Raw genomic sequence first — 22414 nt, 5'->3', positions numbered from 1 at the left:
CGTTTCTCTACACATTTCCGTTTCTCTACCCGTTTTCTCTACACAGTAGGTATGTTAGTGAAATGGTAGTGAATTACTGATAATTCCACTATTTTTAAACCCAAAGGTCTTTAATTTTTGTTCCATTAATCCAAATTTGTACATTTTTGCAGAAACTAAAGACAGTTTTAAATTTTGAAGTCGTCGTGGCCTAAAAGATAAGACGTTCGGTGCATTCGTACTAGCGATGCAACGGTGTTCGAATCCCGCAAGCGGGTACCAATTTTTCTAATGAAATACGTACTTAACAAATCTTCACGATTGACATCCACGGTGAAGGAATAACATCGTGTAATAAAAACCAAACCCGCAAAATTATAATTTGCGTAATTACTGGTGGTAGAACCTCTAGTAAGTCCGCACGGGTAGGTACCACCGCCCCACCTATTTCTGCCGTGAAGCAGTAATGCGTTTCGGTTTGAAGGGTAGGGCAGCCGTGTAACTATACTTGAGACCTTAGAACTTATAACTCAAGGTGTGTGGCACATTTACTTTGTAGAAGTTTATGGGCTCCAGTAACCACTTAACACCAGGTGGGCTGTGAGCTCGTCCAAACACCCAAGCAATAAAAAAAAGCCTTTATTTACTTTACATTTGTCGTTAGTGTCTCTACATACATCTCCTCTGCCTATCTGTTTGAAAAGAAAATACAAGAAAAGTCTATGTTTCAAACACAAACGTTTATTTTCAAACTTCAGTTTAAAATTTGAAAATGATGGTGATTTGTTGGTTGTAATCAAATAGTGAATTAAATACAGTGACTTGTTTCTTGACACATTATTAAAGAGAAATAATTTTCTAGTATACAGAATAAATACAATTAATCCCAAATAAGCACGGTGACATCAATAAAAGACAATAATAAAAACAATTGTTAATAATTTTTTTCATCAGCATCCTTCAAAACTAGGGTATGTTTAGAAAGTGTTATGTTTATAATTTCTTAAGTAAAAGCTGTGTTAGTTTTGAATGAATTAAACTTGAAACAAAAAATATATTATTTTATACTCGAATTTAGAGTTTGCAGTTTATTTAAAGGAGGTAGCTTCGTTTAAATAAAGCTTTTCATTGTTAAAATCGCGCTTAACTTGTTTATTTATAACCGTTTTAATACCCGTAGTATGGTTTTTACATCTCTGAACAATGTAATGAAATATGAAATGAATGAAATGAAGTCGTCGTGGCCTAACAGTTAAGACGTTCGGTTGAGCGATGCACCGGTGTTCGAATCTCAGGCGGGTACCAATTTTTCTAATGAAATACGTACTCAACAAAATAAATGTTCACGATTGACTTCCACGGTGAAGGAATAACATCGTGTAATAAAAATGGAAACCCGCAAAATTATAATTTGCGTAATTACTGGTGGTAAGATCTCTTGTGAGTCCGCGCGGGTAGGTACCACCACTCTGCCTATTTCTGCCGTGAAGCAATAATGCGTTTCGGTTTAAAGGGTGGGGCAGCCGCTGTAACTTATTTGAGACCTTAGAACTTATATCTCAAGGTGGGTGGCGCATTTACGTTGTGAATGTCTATGGGCTCCAGTAACCACTTAACACCAAGTGGGCTGTGAGCTCGTCCACCCATCTAGGAAAAAAAAAAAAAAAATATATTTTTAAACATAGGTACATAAAATAACAATTGATGCATTAAACCAGAGGCTTGCGCCGACCCTTAACGTTTCTTTAAGTCATAATAAAATTGCGTTCGCTTAGTGCCAACAGACTGTTTCTAATAATACAAGCTGTCAATGTCGATAGGCTCTGTTTTAATGCATTGCAATGAAATTATTTGACCAAATTGAAGATTTTTTCATACAGCTTACAAAACAATAAAACCTTTAAAATATCTTTCTAATTTTTTCTTAAGTTTCATAGTAGTCATCCCTTATTATTTTTTTAAACTGAGCAAATATGCTATATAAAAAATGATAAAAATGAGCACATTTGCTCAGTTTTGGCACAAACTTATGCAAGGATTTTTTATTAAATATTAAACATATCATTTTCGCATACATGACCATTTAAAAAATTTACACATTTTTTATTTTGTAAACTCTACTACCTCAAATCTTTGTGTTAATCATCACAGTGCATTGCTATAGACCACCTAGCTCTATATTGAGTTTACCTTTATAGTGTGCTCTGATCTTTATAACCTTTCCTTCTTAAATGTATTAAAAAAGAATCCCCATCAGTATGCACTAACTTAGTGATAGGCTAGATAGGCTAGATACCATCAAGTTACCTTATTCAGTATACCTTATTCTAAGTTTTAGTGTATGTCTATAGCTGTTTGTGGGCATTATTATTTATGGATATTAGCAATACCAGAGATACCACTAAGTATACCCACTTTCACAAAAAAAATTTTATAAAATCTTCACATGTAAAAGTAATAAAACTTCTTATCTTTTTGTTTTGTCTTTGTTTTAAACTGTGCCCTTTATTAATTTGCAATTATAGGGCCTCTGTAGTCCAAAAGATTGTATTTTTTCAAATATACTTCCAATTAAAATACACTCCCAATTAAAATATAAAATTTCATTCAAAATATTTTTCATGTTTATCATTTTATGTTATATTTCGGACATTTCAAATGCTTTAAAGTTATTGCAGCAATATCTATGAATAAAATATTTATTATTATTATTATAGTTAAGTTTATGACTTTGCCAAAAGTTTAGAAAATACAACAAAAAGTTAAACTGACCTAGTGGCACAGTGGTTAGAAAATTTAATTGCTTGACTGACAATGGTTGTAAGTTCGATTTCACTTCAGGAAATATTTGTTTCATAAACATGTTTGTTTGATTTTTTATTTTTTTATTGCCCTAGTAGACAAATGAGCGTACCTGATGGTGAATGGGTACCGCCGCCTAAGGACTTCAGCAATGCGAAGGGCAGAGTCAAGCTGCTACCTACCGTAAAACCGTGCCGTTAATGTTGGGCCCTTAATAAATGTAATTGCAAATGTAAATTTGTATAGATTTAAACATGTGTATGTAAATCTTAGTTTGGAGCCAGCCATATTATGTGATTTGTTAACAAACGCCCCAAATTGAGAACTACCTCCATTTTTATATCTAGTACATTAAAATAGATAAATACTGAAGTTTATCGTGAAATAAAATATTAATAATTTCCACACAAACATAACATGTGTAATTTTATGAAATACATAAACTATTTATTAAATACTAGTGAAATTCAGCCACTCGTTGTGGCTAAAGTGATTGTTTGATAAATATTTTTCGAAATAAGATGCGACACGATAACCCTATGTATCGTGACCGCCTCAAATTACCCGACCTTGACGTCGGAGCAACGCATAGGCACCGTCGCTCTAAACTTGCCTTCTCGAACCCTTCCAACCCACTTATGGTGGGTGCATTTAGGCATTACATGTACCGGTTACCGTTTTCGTCGAATTCTTGAATGAATTACAGACTGCGTAGATCTATGTGATGAAATAGCATAATTAAATACAGAAAAATAGAAAGGTAGACAAGAAGAAGAATGGTACTATGAGCCTAATAGAATTCTAAATATTCTCAAAATAGATAATGAGAACATTTTTCTGCGGATTTAATTAACGTAAATTTAAATAATCAAGATTTAAACCATTCAATTTTTTTTGTAAATTATGATTGTTTTAGTAAAAAAAAAAACAATTGATGTAAGTACCACCGTAATGCAATTTTCAACTTTTACGTTCAGGTCGGTGAACTAAATAGCACAATCTATTGCTACTATTACTACTACTGCGATGCAATTATATGGAGCGTTCTCAAGCCACGAAGGCTTAAATTTCTAGAGGTTTGTCGTAATAAATAACCGTCCTGACTGTTTCTACCGCGAAATGATTAATTAATGCGTTCGGATTTGAAATTATTCAACGGCCTTTATGGAAATAAGGGTTTGAAGTCATATTTCAAGGCAGGCGCTCGAAGTCACGCACGCCGCCTAATAGTATTGAGCATAGATTTTATGCTCGTATAATTTGTCAAAGCTAATAAAAAAATATGTTTCTTAATGTTTTCAGGCAAATATAGAATAGAAATAAAGAATACGTCCTCACTATGGCGGAGATAACATCTGAAATGTTAATGTAAGTTTGTAACTATTACTATTTTATGGAACCCACGGCACTCACTCATATACGCAAAAACTATCGTAAAATACTCGTATTTATTGTATTAGCAAAATTTTAATTTAAATGTATAAAAAGAGTGAGTGTTGATTTAAGTATGATCATTTAAAGAAAATTTAAAACTTAATGATTATTTTCCATTAAATCAATCTGTTTATTTTAACTATTAATTAATAATCGATGACATTTTTTGTTTAAATAATATCACACGTGAAAAGTTACTTGTAGTACATCTTATGCTTATTTCCGCAGCGTCCCCTCGCTTGCGACGAAGGGCTCTGCGAATAAATCAACCCACAGACACAGCCCACTGAGTTTCTCGCCGGATCTTCTCAGTGGGTCGCGTTTCCGATCCGGTGGTAGATTCTGCGAACCACAGCTCTTGCTAGGATTCAGCTCTTGTTAGCAACATCGTCCGGTTTGAGCCCCGTGAGCTCACCTACTAGTTAAGATTACGCTGATATGGTCTCTCTAGACCATCAGCTTAGGTAGGAAAAAAAAATCCGCAGCGAATTATTAATATGTTGTGGTTTGAAGGATGGAACAGCCTTTATACTATAAAATTGAGAAACCACTACTAGGTAGGCCTTGATTGCTCAAGGCATACCTAGTGGTGGTTCAACCTCTATGCAATAAATAAATAACAACAAAAAATCTTCAGGTTATGATTTGACATGCCGCTATGCAGAGGTTAAAAATAAGTTTAACCATGTTCTATACAGGATAACGGTTAAACAAATTTTGTAGCTATTTGCAAGAACTGACTTGGGTATTAAAGTTAGTAAGTTAAAACGGTTTCTCGTGCTGTATGAGGTCTCGCGTTATCGTGGAGCAGTAATGGTGAAGATCGATTCATGAGTCGGGGCTGTTTCACTGCAAGTTTTGCTATCATTGTTCGGAGTTCGGCGCAGTAGACATCTGCCGTTATTGCTTGACAAGATCGGAGAAAGCTTTAGTGAATAACACCATGCCAAGACCACCAAACAGTTTCCATTATCTTTTTATTGGTAAGCTTTGCTTTAGGACACTGTTGCGGCGTTTGAACTGGGGTCAGCCATTGCATTTTTCGCTTACGGCTATCGTAAAGAATCCACTTTTCATCACATGTCACAATTCGATCCAGTATTCCTTCATTTTTGTATCGATTCAAGAAGGCAACACAAGTTTCAACACGCATTTCTTTCTGCAGATCAGTCAAATCATGAAGCACCTATTTTTCATATTCTTTTATTTTATTGCTTTGACGTAAGTGAGTCAATATTTTTGGTAACGTAACGTTACACCATGCCGCTAATTCCTGGGTAGTTTGGCTCGAATCGGCTTCCACCATCTCTTTCAATTCATTGTTATTCATATGTGTGGGAGGTCTTCCATGTGGTTCGTTCTTCAAATAAAAATATTCATCACGAAAGCGTCTAAAAACCAAAATCGCACGGTGCGTTCATTCGCAGTCCCCTCTGCAAACGCAACATTGATATTGCGAGCTGTTTCTGCAGCGTTCGTTTCGCGTCGGAACTCGTATTCAAAAATCACTCGATTTTCGAAGTATCTATCTATCTATCTTTCTTGTCTAAGCTGACAAAAAAACAACTGAAAGTCGATAATCGCATGTTGCACATTTTTTAAAAGAAGAACCTCATACCATTTGAAGAAAGTTTTACTCAAAAATCTCAAACCATGAAGGTTCTATTTCAATTCGAAGTATTACAATAGAACGGCAATTTCATACTTTAACCCCTATTACAATCTCCTTGATTTGTGGATAAGTTCAGAAATAGCTCGCAGCTAGCTTGCATGCAAATAGCTAGCATCAGTAAAATTAATATTCATAATAATATGTAAACGATACCTACGTATTTTATGGTCATAAAAGCGAGGTCATTCTTGTTTTATTAGGTTTTGTTTTTGTATTTTTTTATTTCTGCAACCTGCTGTAAAATTATCGTTCACATAAATGTTTAGCAAGGTTTTGCTTAATTGAGAAAAAGAGATATCAATATGCGTCGGAAATTTTCTGTAAATTATTTTAGCTATGTATTACAATGACTTTATTATTTTTGTATTAATATGATATAAACAAAACCATATTTTGTAAAAAAAAAATTTAGCGTCATTTTCTCGAAATCGGAACAAGAGCAGCAAAGATACTACAGTAAAAGAGCTTATATGTATACCTATACTAATGAAACAAAATCACGAAACTAAACCCAATAAACACAATTGAAGTACATGCAATTGTAGATGCAAAGTTCCTAGAACCTAAAAACGTTTTTTCATTAATTTTTAGTGTTTTAGTGGCTTTCAATTATTAATTACATTGCACCATTAGTGCATTTTATTTCCACATTGTTTAATAATACCAGTTATTTTTTTCATTATCTATTTCGTTCTGCGTCGACAGATAAATGCAGGGCGTCTCTTATGGGTGATTTATTGCTTTATCCATAGTGTTGTACTACGAAACAATACTCGATATGATTTGGTAAATTAAATTCAGGAAGTAGTTTATCGAAAATGTTGAGCGGCGTAGAGCTTAATGGCGCCATCTCGTCTATTTTTATGCATTGTGGACTGGAGCTAACAGCATCCGTCTGTGTTTCTATCCCTCTCCTGCAACGCGCTGTTTATCAGTCGGCTCCCTATTCTCCCGTCAATATGTTTCGTTTTGCATGCGTTTGTAGTCGGTAGAGCTAGAGGGACACGACACGATGACGATAATATTGAATGTCCCAAATCGCGTCGTCTGCGGCCCGTCCTAATTTCATCCCCAGTCGTCGCGTACTATAACACATTATGTTGTTTTTCGTGCGTTATTTGTTTATAAAATGGATTTAAGAGCAGTGAGCTACGGACGTTGACTGTAATTTCGAATTATTATAAATGTTTTCTGTGATGTGTGCAGTGGAACTATCATTAGCAATAATTGCTATCGCTTTAAAGTTCAGAGTGCAATAAAATTAAAAACTGTTGATTTATGACAATCATTTGAGGAAAAATGGCCACATTACCTAGAACGCACAGTTCTAAACATGCTTCGAGTATACCATCACCGTTTAGGTAAGTTCAGATCCAACAAGACGTAATTAAGGATTAAATCACTTTTCTTTAGTTGCCAACCGCTAAATTAATATCAAGTTTAGTCCACAGTAAAAAAGAAAAACATAACCTTTGTTATGACAATAGCACCAATGACAATATTCTATGTATGTATATTAGTAATTTTAAATAACCTTTGTAATTTTCAATTTTTATATATTCAACCATTCCGTCTATTTCTGTCGAGATGTAGTCATTTTACAACACTTCGACCTCATGTCTCAAAGCGAGTGTGGGTATCCACGTTGATGTATATGAGCTCCGGTAACCACTTTCCACCAGGTGAGCTTTGAGCTAGTTCAGCCAACTAAGGAATGAAAAAAATAATAGATTGCTTATAGCTCATCATTCTCACCGTATCTTGTTTATTTTATTCATACTCAAAAGGGCCTACTACAGCTATTAAATAGGTAAAATAGAGATAGGCTCCGAATTGATACCGTGCTCTTTTGATTTTAAGTCGTTACAAACAGATGCCAATGAATATATTGAAATTAATCGCGATAAATTGTTGATATGGACTGTTAAATCAACCATTTAAAAGTAATATTGCAATTATTTGCTGAGTTGATTGATGATTTAGTTGATGGATGAACAAAGTCCGAATTCGATTTAAAATCAACTACTGTTCTATTTTTAGTAGTTTTATTGACCACGGTTCTATGCTTACATTTATTTATATTTTTTATTCATTTTGTCATTGTCATTTTTTTTTCTCGTCAAAATCTCGTCAATAGTCACTAAATATATAAAAAAGAAAATCGGATGAGAAACAGAAGAGTAAAATGTATTGAATTGTTTAGTCTTTACCTATTTATATATTAATACATAGATAAAACGTACCACGCGGTTAAATTATTACAGTAATCTAGAATTGACGAAAACCGTTGCATTTTCCCGGGATAAAGTTTCATGTAGCACTGTCTGGTCACCTACTAGTAAATTTTTACTTACCTAAAGTCACGAAACAGCCAAAATACATTTTATATAATAGCAGATATTCCGTCAGTATTGCCCCGATAATATAATTGACCATAAAAACTAGGAAGCTCGTAGATAACTATAAAGAATTAAACAAAAGGCTTCGACAAAAAGTGTTTTATAGTTTGTGTGTGATACCAGAATGAATAAACTATACAAATAAACAAAGATAGGTATAATAAAATGGTCCAGTGTCTGTTGGCTGTAGTAATATTACCTGGATATGAGGAGAGCAGTGAGCTTTTTGCAGCTAAGTAGATAAATCTAAGGCGAAGACAATTGACTAAAACCTCACACTGGGTGTCTATCTACAGTATATTACAAGTCACGCCACCAAGGCAAGTCCTAAAAATACTGCATTATTCAACAATAAAATTGTCTTTTATTTATTATTTATTACGTATACTTTACTGGTGGTAGGACCTCTTGTGAGTCGGTATGGATAGGTACCACCGCCCTGCCTGTTTCTGCCTTGAAGCAGTAATGCGTTTCGGTTTCAAGGATGCGGCAGCATTTGTATTGTTTAGAATTCATATCTCAAGGTGGGTGGCGGCATTTACGTTGTAGATGTCTATGGGCTCCGGTAACCACTCATCACCAGGTGGGCCGTGAGCTCGTCCACACATCATCTAAGCAATAAAAAAAAATTAGAAGAGTGAACAAGCCACCACCACGGCTTAGCTGGTGTAAAGTTGTTGCCGGGGCCCATCAATCTCACAGAGTGAATGCCGCCACCGCGTTAAGGCACAAGGTCGATTTCAGCTGTACAAATCGGAACACATGACAGCTTCGCGGTATAAATAGGCAGGATGATGCAGTTTTATAATACGCCTTACCACCACTAAATGTCGGTTGGCGATCGCACTACGCTCGTATAGTACTCAGAGAATGGTGAATCCCATAGTCACCTTTTAGGGCACCGACGGAAAGCGATGGGATTGTGCGTTTTAGGGCACACAACCAATGGCATTGGATATCATGTTAATTTGATTTTTATGTAAAATATTTTGGTTTTCACTTTTAATGACATTTTGTGGGCAACGTTCTTGAAATTAAACTTGATGATCACGAATCGGGTTCTGGCCAGTCAGTGTGCTTAGTGCGAGTTTTTTAACGTTGGTACAGCACCCCTACCGGCAAACGTAGGCAAACCTTCCAACTCCATACAAATTTGAGTTAACTTTTACGCCATCGAAAACGTTAAAAAACTCGCACTAAATACACAGAAAGCAATGCTATTAGCAATAATCTAAGTAAATTTCGCCTAAGTTATCGTGAGATAGATGTATAGTATATGACAGGACTGAACCCGACATGTAAATTAATTTTCAAGAATAGTGCGAAATCTGTTTTTCTTATATATCCTGTCAGGAAACACAGCAAACCAGTAATAAGACTGATCGTGGCAAAAATAGATAGGACAGTTATACTGTATAGGCTGACAACAGGACTGATACTATAATCACCGCAATTTGATATATTATTTCAGGTTGTTGTTCCATTATCGTGGAAGTCGTTCGTAGTAATTACATAAATAATCAAATCAGAAGTCGTGGCCTAAAGAATAAGACGTCCGGTGCATTCATATCTAGCGATGCAACGATGTTCGCATCCCTTAGGCGGGTATAAATTTTTCTAATGAAATGCGTACTTAACAAATGTTCACGATTGACTTCCACGGTGAAGGAATAACATCGTGTAATAAAAATTAAACCCGCAAAATTATAACTTGCGTAATTACTGGTGGTAGTACTTAGAAACACATTTGCAATATTGTTTTTCTTTGCAGTACAAGTCCTCGGAAGTTGCAAGAAATGGCGATGCCGTCAACTGAAGGTCACGGTGAGTTTCTCTTCACGTACACAAATCTTTAATAAAATTACTCTTTATAAGGGCTTTCTGGATATCTACTAAGTGATATTTTATATCATCACATGCCTTACCCTAGTCAATTCATTAGGGAAAACAAAAGCCTATCCAACTGAGTTGGTTCTCTTTTTTTAGTTTAAATCAATTCTTTTAAATTTTAGATGTTACAAATATCAGTGGAATCAGCATGAAGCAGTATGAAGAACAGTTAAACGGATTGCGGAAGGAGAATTTTCACTTGAAATTGAGGATTTATTTTTTAGAAGAAAAACTCGGCAACGGATCCCCGCCCGCGGTACAAGTGAGTAATCAGTTGTTTTAAAATATAAGATCCTACACAACAATTCGTTTCTTAAAAAAATATATATTATTGTAATGGTTAAATCACGGAATAGATAAATAAGGTTGGAAAGGCCTTTGCTCTAATTTTGTATTAGAACCAGTGTCACCGCTTCATCCCCACTATTTTAATTTCTACACTTACACACACTGTGATTACAAGTATTTCGCACACAACAAAAACACCCACACATAAATCTCAGGACAGATATTCGTTCGCAAACTAGCACAAAACACCCGTAGGCATACACACTCACACACGCAAAAAGGCAATAAAAATGTTCATACACGCTAGTGCTTGATAAAATCGATATTCTTTATCGATAAGTTATCTGATGAATGAATGGAGAAAATGAAACATGAAATAAATATTGAAAAAAATAAACTATTTTACTTTTATTAATTACAAATAGTCACTGTCGCTGGAATAAAACGTATTTTTTAAGCAGTTGGCGCTTGCTATTAATTGCGAATGAATTTTTCAAAACTAAGTGTATTCTGATTTTTTTTATGGTAAAATCATTTTCAGTAAAATGTTTAGAGCAAATAGTACTCGTCTTTGTCTCCAGTTTCCTCTACCTGTCACGTCAATCCATTGTTCCCTGGCGTTAGGTTCTTTAGGAAACCTAAAATTTTTAATTTACTGCATAAGTCAAATAGCAATAATACATATTTATTTTACTCAAAATACGTCTCACTAAGAATATACTAGGTATCATTAATTAAATATAAAATAATGCAAAAATTATCCATGTCAAATGTAAATATAGTCGAGAATTCTGTCGATGATTTTATTTCACCACATGGTCACCTCACTATCGACAAACTGCACCACGGCCAATCAGGGCAAAGGCCGAGATTTCAAAGATTGAAGTGTAGAGAACGCAATGCATGTAGTACATTGGAAGCTGACTTGGTCATTGCGTTCATTGGGCGAGTACACATCGCGCAATGTATGCTATTTATAACTTGCTGCAATAATATTGTTAATGTTTGGAATTTCATAATGCTCAGTATATTTTTATGTTTTAGACAAATAATATTGTAATTAAATGGTAATTTCGACTTACCGATCGAAAGATATACCTCCTCGCTCTATACTTGAGGTCTGATTTTTTGTTTTACAAGTTATAATTGCACAACACGGCACTATAAAGCGGAGATCTGTTCGCCCAAGTAGTCCGAAGCGCACTAAACGCGGTGAATGAAAGAATCGGTCGAGTTATGTTTGTACAATCATAACTGTGGCACGCTTGCCCCGCCTACATTACCATTCCAACCTTATTTATCTATTCCGTGGGTTAAATCGTGAAAGTGAACGGCCTTCCTTAGTGTCGATAGTCGTGGTCTCATGGATCGATTGTATCCTCTAGATCAACGAAGGCACTTCAATTATTTATATTTTGCACCGTACGCTCCACGGTGAGTGCATTTAGAAATTGTTCGATATGAATTGGAAGCTATCCATCCAAAAAAAAACAAAAAAAAGTGTTATCCGCTGTACCAGAACAAACCAATTGGAAAAGCCTCATAAGAGACTTCAAAACACTCACATCTGTGTTACAGGGTCTCTTAGAGCACAACGTTCGATTACAAGTAGAAGTGGAAGAGTTACGACGGCAATTAACTGACAAGCAGGAGCTGCTCGCGGCCGCAGCTGAGGCCATCGACGTTCTAGAGCAGCAGGTGAGTTTGTTCTCTGTCCTGTTTGAGAGAGAGAGAGAGAGAGTATTCTTTATTGTACACCAAAAAACAAATAAACAGTGTGATACATTAAATACAAAAAAAAGTACAATTGGCGATATTATCGCTAAGAGCGATCTCTTCCAGACAACCATCAGGTGGATAAGAATCATTTGGAAACGAATTACGCGCTGTGTACCAATCCAGTGAAACATACATTAATACACATAAATATAGGTACATACATATATCCGTAAATATACATACAATCTATGCACTATGTAATATAATAATAATTATTAAAAAATTTGCTTCTTTACACATAAATAAGAATAAGCAATTTACATATAAAATATTTGCTTAGTGCAAGTTTTTTAACTTCTCGATTGCGTAAAATTTAACTCAAATTTGTATGAAGTTGGAACAGCGCCCCTAGCGGAAACGAAGGGAACCATTTCCAACTCCATACAAATCTGTTGCTTCATCTATACAAGACTCATCTAAATATTTCATCTTATCGCTTTAAAATATCGGTCTTCGTGTTGTTATCTCGTATGGGTGGCATCGTCAACCATCTTGTCAATTTTTGGAACGATTCAAAATTTTGGTGGCGCTTGAAGAATAGAACGCATTTTTACTGCGGGCTCTCAATACTCGACGTTAGTAACTAAGCAATATTGTTAAGCGCTGGGGTTCGGAATAAAAAAAAATTCTACCGAAGTATAAATTAAAACCTTATTTAACGCTTAGAACACTTAAAACACTTCACAAACACTTTAAAATTCTCAATTCGCTTCTTCCGCTTCGCTTCAGGTGATCCGTTCGCTGTTTCGCTTCGAGTAGTTCCGATTACTAACTAACTTCGTGCCATCTCTGCAACGCTTTTATAGTCGCGACGACATCCCTAGATTTATCGGGAACATTCCGGGCAAGTCGAGTAGCTTCGATGTGTGTTTCCGCTGTCTGTCAATGGATGGCGTTGTACTTCTCGAGCTTTCTCGAAGTTACGAGTTCCTTTGATATTTGTTTCGGCTGTTCAGCGATAGATGGCGTTACTCTTACCGGCGTAACAATATTATTAATTTTTGCATTATTCCTACATAATGGAAGTCGTCCGTGAACACATGGTAATTACGTGTGGAGCCCCGGTATAGTCGTATCGTTTGACATAAGCTCACCGGACGTCTTACCCATAAGACGAATGAGACGTTTCGACTATTTGCAATCGTTAATTTGCCGCCTGATAAAGTTTAAAAGATAGAAGCTTAAAGTCTGAATACCTTTGGCGATAGTAACAAAATGTTAGCAGGTTACACGTGAGCACTGACCCGTCTGCGCGAAGAATAACCCTTTAGGCTATCAGCGAGTAGGTAGGAGGGAAAAAATGAGCACTGTGTTTTTACTGTACAAAAGTTGTAACTATTACTGTTAACGGCCGTCTGGTGTAGTGGTAAGTGACATGGTCACTACACAAACGGGTCGCGGGTTCGAATCCCGCCAAGGGAAGATATTTGTATGATAAATATAAATGTCTTTTCCAGGGTTATGGATGTATATTAAATATATGTATGTGTATAATAAAAATCTTACATTTATATCCGTTATCTGGTACCTGTAACACAAGTTCTTTACGAACTTATCACGGGACCAGTTAACGTGGCGTGATTGTTAGTAAATATTTATTATTATTTATTATTATCACTGTAATTTTTTTGAATTTTGTAGGGTTCAGTCTCGACCGACAGTATGGAGGTGTCCATGAACAATAGCGCTTCGATGAAAAAGGCCGCCGATCCACATGACGAGGTATTCCATAATACACTTACTCTAGCCTCAAAGTTTGCTTTTTAACTTTTGAATTTAACGATACATTTAAACTTAAATGCTTAAACTAAACATAAATAATTGAACTTAAACTTAATTCATAATAGCAATACGTGCCATTAATAGATAGCGTAGAGTTCGGAGCGGCAATAATCGATTAGGACTTTAATGGCTCCGTCCATCCTATGGGGGGTCGAGGTGAGGAGAACCGTCTGTGTGTGAAAAAGTGTGCGTTAAAATCTGCTAAATAAGGGTGGCGCTACAGTAGCAACCGGGTATATTAAAAAAAAAGGCGCTGAAAGTTATTAGAATAAGATAGGGGAATAAAAAAGGACGAAAGAACTGTAAGCACTATAAAATCACAAAAAGTATTTTATTTAAAGCTGATAAGAAAATACAATCGATGTCTCCACGTTTTACCACAGCAATAATTTTAGGTTATATGGACGAAATTAGTTTGGACTATGTAAACATGTGAGGTCTTGTATATTGCACTGTCACTAACTACAAGTCATTAAATATATTAAACTTCCTAACTCAGCATACTTCAATCAGTTAACAACTGCTCAATTCATATCATACCCTGTGCCTATGCTAGCGCCATTCTGGAGGATTTTTGAACTGTTATTTAGTGCTTAAAGTGGGACACTTTTTCAAGCTTCTCCCATATGAGACAGTCTCCTTACCCCTACCCTCCATAGTCCATCCACATCCATCAACCATTTTATCTTGGACCGCGAGGAATTTATCGCTATTTTGCTATTATATTCGAATTTAATTTATCGCGTAAACATCGTTCTCCTAGACATGTTCGAACAAAGTTAAGCCGATGTAGCTGCTGTGATTCTTATCGGGTACAATAGTTTTTAATGCTATATCTATTGGGGTGTTCTGTTAAATTTGATTATATTAATTTTTTTATTTAGGTTTATGATTATTAGGATTAGAATTATTTTGATTTAGGAAAATCGAATTGTTATATATTTTAACGAATTTGTTTTAAATTAATAGACAACAGAGAAGCGGGACGCCGTCGACGATACGTGTGCGGAATCGGAGTCTGCAGGGTAAATAAAGTTTTAATTATTATTTCTACAATGTGTGGTAAATAGAGCATTAGTTTAACCTATGAAGTTCGAATGCAATTTTATTTTTTTGATTATAATCTACAGAGTCTACATGTAGGACATAAACAATAAGCATGTGTGAGTGTATTTTAATACGAAATCATTACTTCAAGTATAGTTTGTAACATGAAATGTTTAGTATTTATAAAGTGTTTGGTATTACGGAATTAAAGTGTTGAGAAAGTACTTATTGAGATCCATGGAGGTATGCCGCGAATATTCCTGCCACTCCTCGTGTATACACTCGTTTATCACATTTTTAACATATTAAGTCGTCGTGGTCTAAAGGATAAAACGTCCGGTGCATTCGTTTCGAACGATGCAACGGTGTTCGAATCCCGCAGGCGGGTACCAAATTATTCTAATGAAATCCGTACTTATCAAATGTTCACGATTGACTTTCACGGAGAAGGAATAACATCATCTAATAAAAATCAAACCCGCAAAATTATAATTTGCGTAAGTACTGGTGGTAGGACCTCTTGTGAGTCCGTGCGGGTAGGTACCACCACCCTGCCTATTTCTGCCGTGAAGCAGTAATGCGTTTCGGTTTGAAGGGCGAGTCAGCCATTGTAACTCTACTGGATCTAACTATAGAACTCATATCTCAAGGTAGGTGGCGGCATTTACGCTGTAGATATCTATGGGCTCCAGTAACCACTTAACACCAGGTGGGCCTTGAGCTCTTCCATCTACCTAAGCAATAAAAAAAAAGCCCGTTCGGCTCCTTAGAGTACGGGATCAAAATTCAATTGCACTGTCAAAAACGTAACACGACAGCTCCAATGGTTTATCCTAAGCATTGATGAACTATTTAGTCATCAGCCACGAAGGAACCAGGTATATTATATGTGTAAGCAAATATTAGAAGATTTGGCCCACTTAGTTTAGTTTAGTTGTTTATTAAGCAAACAATACACATTACAAGCTAAAAAAATACATAATATTAACAACAAGTAAAAAATCTGGCTTGTAAAATAATCCACGTGCGCACGACCAAACAAGACAAATGTGGCTGAGTGTGAATACAAAGTTCCTTACAATTACGATAACTAGAACAAATCTAACTGATAATATAAGGAAATAATTTCACTCACAATATACCTACATTAAACAATTAGACTACATACTTAATCTACTATTAACACTAACATGGAGGATTCCCTTGAAGATTTTTATTAACGTCAATAGCATCCAAGTAAAAATGTCCAAATCAGCTGACGATTTTGCCAGTTCGTTATATAGGTGCGAGACATTCGGGTAATATGATTATGATATGTTGTTTTTGTAAATTAATAATTCAAACACATTGTTTTTTCTCGCCGGATCTTCTCAGTGGGTCGCGATTCCAATCCGGTGGTAGATTCATCGAAGCACTGTTCTTACTTGAGCTAGTGTTAGCCAATTCTCTCAGGTTGAGTCCGTTAGCTCACTTACCATTTGCGCGTAGCTTGAGTAGCCTCTTAGGCTACCAGCGAATAGGTAGGAACAAAAAGTAGATTTGAAAAAAACATATCGAGTTGTAAGAACTTCAGGGAAAGTTTCTGGCAAAATTCCATCAAAGTCCTGTAGATGGTGCTCGTGTCGTTTATTGTTCATTGCGTCGAATGACTTTATTTCAAATAATTATACTTAGTGTGCCATAAAACTATTGGCTAGAAAATTATATATATAACCGTTATATATTATATATATTTTTTTTGTTTCAGTGATTACTTAGCGGTGACAGTGAACAATGAGGATTTGGTGAGTGTTGCATTCAATTTTCATAATTATGATTTGAGACATATTTAAATAAACTTTTAAAAAAAAGACGTGTCATGATAATTGTTTCTTGAGGTACCTAGTTATAAAATCTAGCCACGATTACTCGGTACGATAATTAATATATTATTATACGGTTTTGAGGTAATTGGTCCCCGTGCTATTTCCGAAGCCGAGGAGCTAATGTTTTTTTCACGCTGAATATCCATTATGAACGCGTGATATTATTTCCAGACGAGGTCAACGTCCGAATGTACGATGTGTCCTCTGATTACGAACTTAAAACAAATATGTGAATATATAATATAAAAGTTTGTAAAGTTATTTATTATGTGAATACTTTAAAGTTTTGCCCATTTTTATGTTTCGAGCTTAGACAGTTCTCCCGCGTCACACGAGCTCGTAACACCAAGCCTAAAGGACGGGTTTTTTTAACGTCTTCATTAAATTATAATAGTTAGGAAATCCTTAGTTCCTGGCATTAGGTTTGATTGTTTGATAAGTTACAAATAAAAAAAATTAAAACAAAATATCGAAAAAAAAAAACCATAAAGCTATGTCGAATAATATCACTAGTGTTAAAAACTATGCAAAATGAGATTAAAAGCGATGAGTTTTCGCCGAAAACCATCGCTGATTAGGTTTGATTCTCGTTCGAAGTTGAAAAATTGACATTGAACATTTATTTGTGAATCTCTTGAAAGATGAGACACCGATAGGTCGAATTTTGCAATACCTTTAAGATACCCAGCGAAATTTTGAAAATTTGCACCGATAAAAGCACTATAATTAAGAATAAAAAAAAACTAATTTCAATACCTATTTTCCTTTTACAGGATGAACTCATGAAATTGAGACGCGAAAACCGTAAAGCTTTACAGATGATTAAAGGATGTATGAAAAAAATACAGCAGCAGGATAAAGAGATTAAGAAGATTAAATTGGTTAGCATCTATATTCGTTACCTTTTTGTTTATTTTATTGCTTATATGAGTGGACGAGCTCACAGCCCACCTGGTGTTAAGTGGTGTGTCATGTCCTTCTACAATGCATATAGAATATTTTAGCGTAATGCAGCAGTTTGGCTGTGTCGCTGGCATTGCTAATGTTCATAAGCGATGGTGACCATTCACCACTTCACACAGGACTTGTGTTCGTCTTCGAATGATATAGGAATTACAGTTTCATTCATTATGTGGGGGATATTTTAAAATCCTTTTTTTTTTCATTTCAAGTTACTGACGTATAATCAACGTTATAGTCTATGAGAAGGCTAAAAAACTGTAACTTTTACCATATTTTAGGATAAGGAATTGGCATACGCCCACATAAGTGACTCGCAGCTGGAGAAGTATGAAGAGATATTAAAGTGTAAAGATGAACACATCAGAGATTTGGAAATCAAGATTAAAGATTTGCAGAAGAACTTTGACACAACGCAACACTTTGAAAATTCAGGGTAAATATTCATTGTGAATTAAATGGCCAGAAAGCGATGTTGTGTAATTCTTATGGTTGATACAATAGTTACAATAAATAAGACGACCAGTTTACTCAACGAATAATGCTATTATGGCTGGGAAAATAGGTATCTTAATTCAAGAGATTGGGACCTAACTTGTGTAGATGGAAAATCACGTTATTGCCTACGAGCTACAGCAACCAAGAATAGATTCATTCGCGAAGCAGCTGCCCTTGTGTTGTTTGGTCTCCTCAGGAAGCGCTCGGGCAGTTGTTAGCAAATCCCACCCCTCCTGGATGAGCTTTTGCGAGCCCACCTGACCTGGTGGAACCAGTAATACTTCATTCACAAAAAAGCAACCAGGCGATCGTAAGCTCGTCTTGAGCTCATGGTTTTTTGCCTTCGACAATCAGTAATTTATAATTCAGACAATTTACTTTGCAGGAATCTTCAACAATTATTGACCCGACGACTACAAGGTCTTGCTTATTTCTTGGACAAATTACTGTCACACAAGTAAGTCGTAAGGTATTTTTATGTAGGAGGTGCACACTCGCCGATCTGATGAAATGATATTTTGGGGAAACTGATCAATCAAACGTTTGTGATCCATCTATACCTTAGCTTGTTTATTTTTTTATTTATTGTAAAAACAATTTATAGAAGCATTGGTTTTAGTTTGCGATCTGGCAGCTGACAGAATATCATCTTTTGTGAAATTTGTCGTATGATTCATTTTCCTCACATACTCTTTGATTAAAAAAAAAAGTGCCTTTGTACATAATTTTCCTATTACTGTGTACTATGTCTTCTTTTTTGTGTGTACATAAATAAATAAAAACTTAACTCCGGTGTACATTAAAGTGTAGAGGATTATAAGTTCCGAAAAAACGGCAGGTGTGTGCATTCGGCTTTAATGAGTTCGTGAATGAACTTAAACTTATATACATTAACGTGTTTCTTGCAGATGCGTGTTAGGTGAAGATAAGAAGAAATTAGCCGAAAGTATTCTTGAGCAAAGCTTAGCTCTACCTGTGGGACTAGAGCTAGACGAATCTATGGCTCCAGATGAACTAACAATGGACGAGAGTAACCTGGACATGTCGCAATCGATGAGAATTGAAGATTTGACCATGATGTTCGGACACCACGTAATGTGCAGCGAAGACAACAAGAATTTCACGTCGACAAAGATGCCGAAAAGGTTCCCCCCAGCAGACATGGTGTCCGAGTCGGAATGCTGGTCAGAGCCTGACAGAAAAGTATCTCTCGCTAGAGTCGGTCTCTGCGACACCGGCGTCGCCCTCGTACACTCCTCCTGTGAACTCAACAGAGCTCGCTACCGGAGAGCTAGAATCTCTCACGGATCTCGCTCCGAGGACACTAAGACTAATGACGTGGCCGTCATCGAAGAAATCGCTCAGCTCACTAAATACAACGAAAAATTGGAAGAGGACAATATTGACCTGCGCGGAAAACTTGAATCACTTAAAAAGCAAATTGAAGACCTAACTTCAGAAAACGACGAATTAAAATCGAATTTATCATCTGAACGTTTTAAATTATTGGAGGCAAACGACAATGAACAGGCTTTGAAAAAAACACTTGTAGGCTTAGAGCTACAGACGAAGGAAGTCGAACAAAAACTCGCCGAGGCCTTGCAAATGGCTGAGAGATTACGAAGCGAACGCCATGAACTAGAGGAGACGTTTGTGGAGACAGAACGTTCTCTGAGAAGAGCTGCCGATGAAGCCGCGGTGCAAGCCTCACAAGCCGCACTGGAACGCGCTAGAGCTCAACACGATAGATTACGTATCGAGAGAGAGTTAGATGAAACGAGAGAAAAATTGGTAACAGCCCTGGAAACCAATTCTCGGTTGGAAATCGAAGTTGCACGCAAAGTAGCCTTAGAAGTCGAAGAAGAAGTCCCCATTATGCCTCACGAAATTCATTTAGAAGACAGACCAACGTCTCCTGATCAAGGAATAGATAGCGACAGATTATCCAGTCTCGAACAGAATGACGCTATAGCTTTATCTCCACGTAAGTAATTAATTGTAATATATCAAGCATAAATAAATATTTTTACTAATAAATATTTACTAACAATCACGCCATGTTAACTGGTCCTGTGCTTTAACTGGTTCTGTACTAAGTTCGTAAAGAACTTGTGTTACAGTTACCAGATAATGCAAATAAATGTAAGATTTTTATTATACACATACATATATTTAATATACATCCATAGCCCTGGAAAATACATTTTATATATATTTAATATACATCCATAGCCCTGGAAAATACATTTTATATTTATCACACAAATATCTTCCCTTGGCGTAATTCGAACCCGCGACCCCTTGTGTAGTGACCATGTCACTTACCCCTACACCAGACGGCCAAGCATGTTATGGGATGTTTATTTTACAACTAGTATATTATTATATGAATATTAATTTTTCAGGTTCCTTGTATGAGGAAAATATTACTCTCAAACAAAAACTAGCAAGAACCAAGGCTACACTAGCTGAAACTCTCACACAGTTAAACGCCGCAAACTTACGGAAGAGGAGTGTTCAGCGCGCAATTTGTAGAGAGATACACAAAACTCAAGGTGTTCTACGGAAGGCCAGAGATCAGTTCGAAACTCATAGTAATATGTAACGATTATTTCAGTTTATCATAATATGGTAACTTTGCTATCAATAACATGTTATTCATCGTTAAATTATGGACAACCCTAATTTTAAAAATTACTTTGGTCTGCTCATTTTAATGTTAAATTTAAAATAAAAACGTGGTCCATTTTTGTAAATTAAATCAAAATGGTAGTTGTTGACTTTAATCTGTCATAAATTACTTTAATAAGCGTGTATAATATAAATTCCTTATTTTGTACTAATATCTGTGATTTAATACGCCAAGCTGGTGCCAAATTTATCTTTAACAGGATTCAACAATCTACGAAGTCTGCAAATACATAATTTGTGTTATCTAGCTGACTCTAGTTATTACACAAGGTTTTACTTTGTAAAAATAATTTTAATAAAATACATAATTTCGATAGGAACTTTTATTTCTTAAAATATTTTGCTTTTTTGTTTTAATTGAACTAAAGAATAAATTATTATTGAAGAATAAATTATTACAACTTTATGCATAATTATTACATTGTTTTGAGGTATTTTTCTGAGTCAAGTGAGAAAAATTTACTAGTGGTTATTTTGTATTCAAAAACATGAACTGTCTGCAATCGGCAGTAACAGATATACTTAAATACTAAGGGCTCTATAATAAAATTTAGTAACACTTATCTCATTTTTTGGGGTGGGGAATTGATATCCCCGGACCATCGCCCCACATAGAGCTACGCAATGCGTGGGATGCAGGGTTCGCATTTTCTATTCGATTTTTTTCTCTACCTATTCGCTGGTACCCCAAGGGCTATACCAACTTCGCGCAGACGGGCTCAACCTGAGAAAATTTGCTAACACCAGCCCTAGCAAGAGCAGGGCTTCGCAGAATCTACCACCGGATCGGAATCGGGAACCACTGAGAAGATTCGGTGAGTTACTTAGTGGGCTGTGTTTATGAATTAGTTCGCTCGTCGAACTCTGCCGTAATCGATGAGAGTGAATCCGGAATCCGACATGTTTCGGACGACGCGGTGACGGCGCATTGCGTTGTCCTGTCGCCTGGGTCAGATATGCAATTAGCCGCTGTCCCGATAGGAGTGTTATTGTGTCTCGCCGCTTTGTTGAAGTAGCGTTCGGACGCTACTTTAGGATACTTATCGGATTTAAATTTAGATCCTCGTGAACATTCCTCGACACTCCTTACGTACCACGGTGCTCCGACGTGCAGAAACGGGATTGGATGACCTGGAGAGACCTTCACTGCATGCTGTCCTATGTAAGTAGTGCATGGACACTACACTTACATAAGTCATGGCGGAATGTATGCTTTTTTCTTTTTTTTTTCCTACCTAAGCTGATAGCCCTAGGGGCTATGTCAGCGTAACCCTAACTTTAGTAGGTGAGCTCACGGGGCTCAAACCTGGTGACGTTGCTAACACGAA

The 22414-nt window shown here is 36.1% G+C and overlaps 1 protein-coding gene across 2 annotated transcripts; it reads left to right on the top strand.

Annotated features, from left to right (window-relative positions):
* The first annotated feature begins 694 nt into the window (after positions 1 to 694).
* Positions 695 to 21400, top strand: LOC101737784 (centrosomin). 2 transcript variants are annotated; one of them, XM_004929205.5, is made up of 13 exons: positions 695 to 950; positions 4084 to 4149; positions 10058 to 10110; positions 10299 to 10438; positions 12043 to 12162; positions 13885 to 13965; positions 14995 to 15050; positions 16820 to 16856; positions 17711 to 17818; positions 18179 to 18333; positions 18781 to 18852; positions 19304 to 20379; positions 20801 to 21400. In XM_004929205.5, exons 2-13 carry the CDS (start codon positions 4121 to 4123, stop codon positions 20998 to 21000), a joined length of 2127 nt encoding a protein of 708 aa, XP_004929262.1. In that variant the 5' UTR covers positions 695 to 950; positions 4084 to 4120; the 3' UTR covers positions 21001 to 21400. The 2 variants fall into 2 exon arrangements, with proteins under 2 accessions (XP_004929262.1, XP_004929261.1); XM_004929204.5 differs by lacking the exons at positions 695 to 950; positions 4084 to 4149 and adding an exon at positions 6699 to 7248.
* The last annotated feature ends 1014 nt before the right edge of the window (positions 21401 to 22414 follow it).

Source organism: Bombyx mori, chromosome 4 (genome assembly GCF_030269925.1).
Source record: "Bombyx mori chromosome 4, ASM3026992v2".
In the NCBI taxonomy this organism is placed as follows: Eukaryota; Metazoa; Arthropoda; class Insecta; order Lepidoptera; family Bombycidae; genus Bombyx; species Bombyx mori.
This window is presented reverse-complemented; position numbering and strand designations above follow the sequence as displayed.

Coding starts and splice junctions, on each gene's coding strand:
- LOC101737784 (XM_004929204.5), top strand. CDS start 7,187: ATGGCCACATTACCTAGAACGCACAGTTCTAAACATGCTTCGAGTATA. Junction 12,163..13,884: donor TCGACGTTCTAGAGCAGCAG/GTGAGTTTGTTC, acceptor TGAATTTTGTAG/GGTTCAGTCTCGACCGACAG. Junction 18,853..19,303: donor GACAAATTACTGTCACACAA/GTAAGTCGTAAG, acceptor TGTTTCTTGCAG/ATGCGTGTTAGGTGAAGATA.